General features: G+C 50.2%; 1 protein-coding gene across 2 annotated transcripts in view; it reads left to right on the plus strand.

Annotated features, from left to right (window-relative positions):
• Positions 1 to 2827, plus strand: part of UBE3A (ubiquitin protein ligase E3A) — a 29693-nt gene that overhangs the window by 9421 nt on the left and 17445 nt on the right. For both annotated transcript variants that reach the window (XM_015563045.1, XM_006753476.2), the window contains one exon: positions 1380 to 1684. In XM_015563045.1, coding sequence (XP_015418531.1) covers positions 1380 to 1684 — 305 coding nt within the window. The remainder of the gene's footprint in view (positions 1 to 1379; positions 1685 to 2827) is intronic.

A 2827-nucleotide genomic window follows, 5' to 3' on the forward strand; every position in this document is an offset into this window, starting at 1 on the left:
CCAGATTCCTTTTTTTTACCCCCTGTGAAAATTTCACCTTACTTATATATCCTATTTCCAATCCACTGCTCTAAATCCTTAAACAAATATCCCTGATTTTTCTTCCCTATCCAATTTTTTTCTTCTTTTATCTTTCTATTGTTTTGTTGCTTTTTGCTTGATTGTTGAGTATATTGTTTTTGTTGTGTGTGTCTGTGTCTTTGTTTGTGTCTCTGTGTGTGTGTGTGTGTGTGTGTCTGTTCGCATGGGGAGTGTGAATCTGTACGGGACATCTGAAGACTAGAAATGCCAGAGTGAATAGGGTGTGTTCGCATTGTTACTTTTTGTCACCTTGATAGTTTCGGACAAAATCCTACTTTTGAGGGGAAATTGGACTTCCTAACGTGTCCCCCCCTTACCTCCTGCTTCTCTGCCTTCCTGTGAGTGCTCAGTGTGTCATGATTACCAGGCTACATCTCACAATTGACAAGACCCAAAGTCCAATGCCATTTGCAGGAAGAGAGTCGTGGGAACAGTTTGACCATTAAATCAGGTAGCTTTTGGGTAGGGCTTTGATTTTCTGGGTCGTTCTTATTCCTGTGCCTGTGAACTTGGGACCGGAAGGAACAGCTGTGAGCGGCTCCGTTGACTCAGGAGCCGCCTCCCTTCAGTTGTGGTGCTGGGTCTCGGCCGAGCCGGCCCTGGAGTGGGGCTGCGTCGTCACCGGGGACCCTCGCCTACACGCCAGGTGAAGGGGAGCGGAAATGCTTCCTGTTGCTGTGGCGTGAGGTCAATGAGGAAGTGGAACAGCATGTTTTAGGGTCAGGATGGTGTGACACAGCTCAGTACTGGATATTTCGTTTATAAATTCATTTTAAAATCCCCATAGGGAAGATAAGGGGGAAACATGTTTTCTTCTAGATAGAAGTTCTGTTAACTATAAATATAAAGCAGGTATTCTTACAAATGGTTCAAATAACATGGTGATTATATAAAGGAAAGTTGGATTGGTACTTTAAATAGACTCTCATTTCTTAATGTGAATTTCTAAAGTGAGAAAATACTGGAACTCTTAGCCATAAACCTGTGATTGTCACCAGCTATGGTGAACAGTTTAACTGTGTTCACCTCAGACAAGCTCCCCCCCTTTTAAACCAAAGCAAAACATACTCTGCTTAAACAGTGTTTCGATCGGCACTGGTAGCCTTGTGCTCATCTAGTCTCATAGGAAGCAGCTACCAAGGGTCTCACTCGTTGAGGAAGCTGCGTGCCAGCAGGTCCCCATTCCCCACAGCTCATCTGCGTGTGCACGCTCACGACGTCCGAGCCTGCCTGGCTGCTGGGATCGGGGAGCTTTCTGGGCTTACTAATCACTGTGCTTCTTGTTGACTGTTTGGCAGGAAGCGAGCAGCTGCAAAGCACCTAATAGAACGCTACTACCACCAGCTAACCGAGGGCTGCGGGAATGAGGCCTGCACGAATGAGTGCTGCGCGTCCTGCCCCTCCTTCCTGCGCATGGACAACAATGCGGCCGCGATCAAGGCCCTCGAGCTCTACAAGGTTAACGCGAAACTCTGTGATCCTCATCCCTCCAAGAAAGGGGCGAGCTCCGCGTACCTGGAGAACGCGAAAGGCGCCGCCAACTCCTGCTCTGACGTGAAGATGAACAAGAAGGACGGACTAGCAGCCAGAAATGACTTCAAAGGTAAGGCGCTTCATTTCCCATGGAGAATTTTTCACCGAAAACCTGCTTGGAGGTTTAAATAACGAGGAAGGGCTTTGTGTGACTCCTTGGACAGGACAGCAGAGGGGAAACGGTTTCTTCACGCTGGTAACGGAGCCAGTGATGTAGCTGGTGTGCTGCTCTCATGGCTTCGTAGGGGAAGCAGTGTCTGTTCATGGAGGGGTGGGAGCTTTTAAACCCTTTCCCACTAGGAAAAAGGTATTAAGTGGCAGCTGATCTCCTAAACGTGGCCAGTTTCGGGCGTGAGGGCGGCCCCGGCACAGCGCGGGAAGGCTGGGGGTGGTCTTCTGCTTCCCAGGGCAAATGTCATCGTCACCTGAGAGATCATCCCGTCCCCCTTCTAGTACATTCTTCCCACCTCCCGCTCACCGTCCCCAGGCATCTGGCACACACCGCGGCCAAGGATCATCGCTGCCAGTGGAGGGAGAGGGAGAGGAAGATAAAAAACATCCATGAGGAGAGAAACAGGGATTGGCTGCCTCCTGCCTGCCCCCTACTGGGGATCGAGCCTGCAACCCAGGCAGGTGCCCCGACCGGAATAAAAACCGCGGCCTCCTGGGTCATAGGTCACCTCTCAACTGCTGAGCCACGCTGGCCGGGCAGAGGTGACTGTGTTTTAAAAGAGGAAGCGTTTTGTTCAGGACGCAGGTGAGCTAGAGCTCACCGCTTTATTCGGGCCTGACCGCTGGCCGCAGATGGCCGTGTCTGTCGGCCTCAGCTTGGAGGAAGGCGTGCTGATGGTTGTCAGTCACCCCCAGAAGGCCCGCCTGGGCAGCCAGACAGGGAGGCTCCGAAGGGGCTGCTGAAGGGACCGTCCTCACGCGGGCCTTCTGGGTCTTGTGGACGGGGCGTGACTAGGACAGTGATGGCGAACCTTCTGAGCTCGGCGTGTCAGCGTTTGGAAAAACCCTCACTTAACTGGTGCCGTGTCACATACAGAAATTTTTTGATCTTTGCAACCATAGTAAAACAAAGATTTATATTTTTGATATTTATTTTATATGTTTAAATGCCATTTAACAAAGAAAAATAAACCAAAAAAATGAATTCTCGTGTCACCTCTGACACACGTGTCATAGGTTCGCCATCACTGCCCTAAAGCCC

This window comes from Myotis davidii, unplaced genomic scaffold, assembly GCF_000327345.1.
Source record: "Myotis davidii unplaced genomic scaffold, ASM32734v1 scaffold811, whole genome shotgun sequence".
Lineage (NCBI taxonomy): Eukaryota > Metazoa > Chordata > Mammalia > Chiroptera > Vespertilionidae > Myotis > Myotis davidii.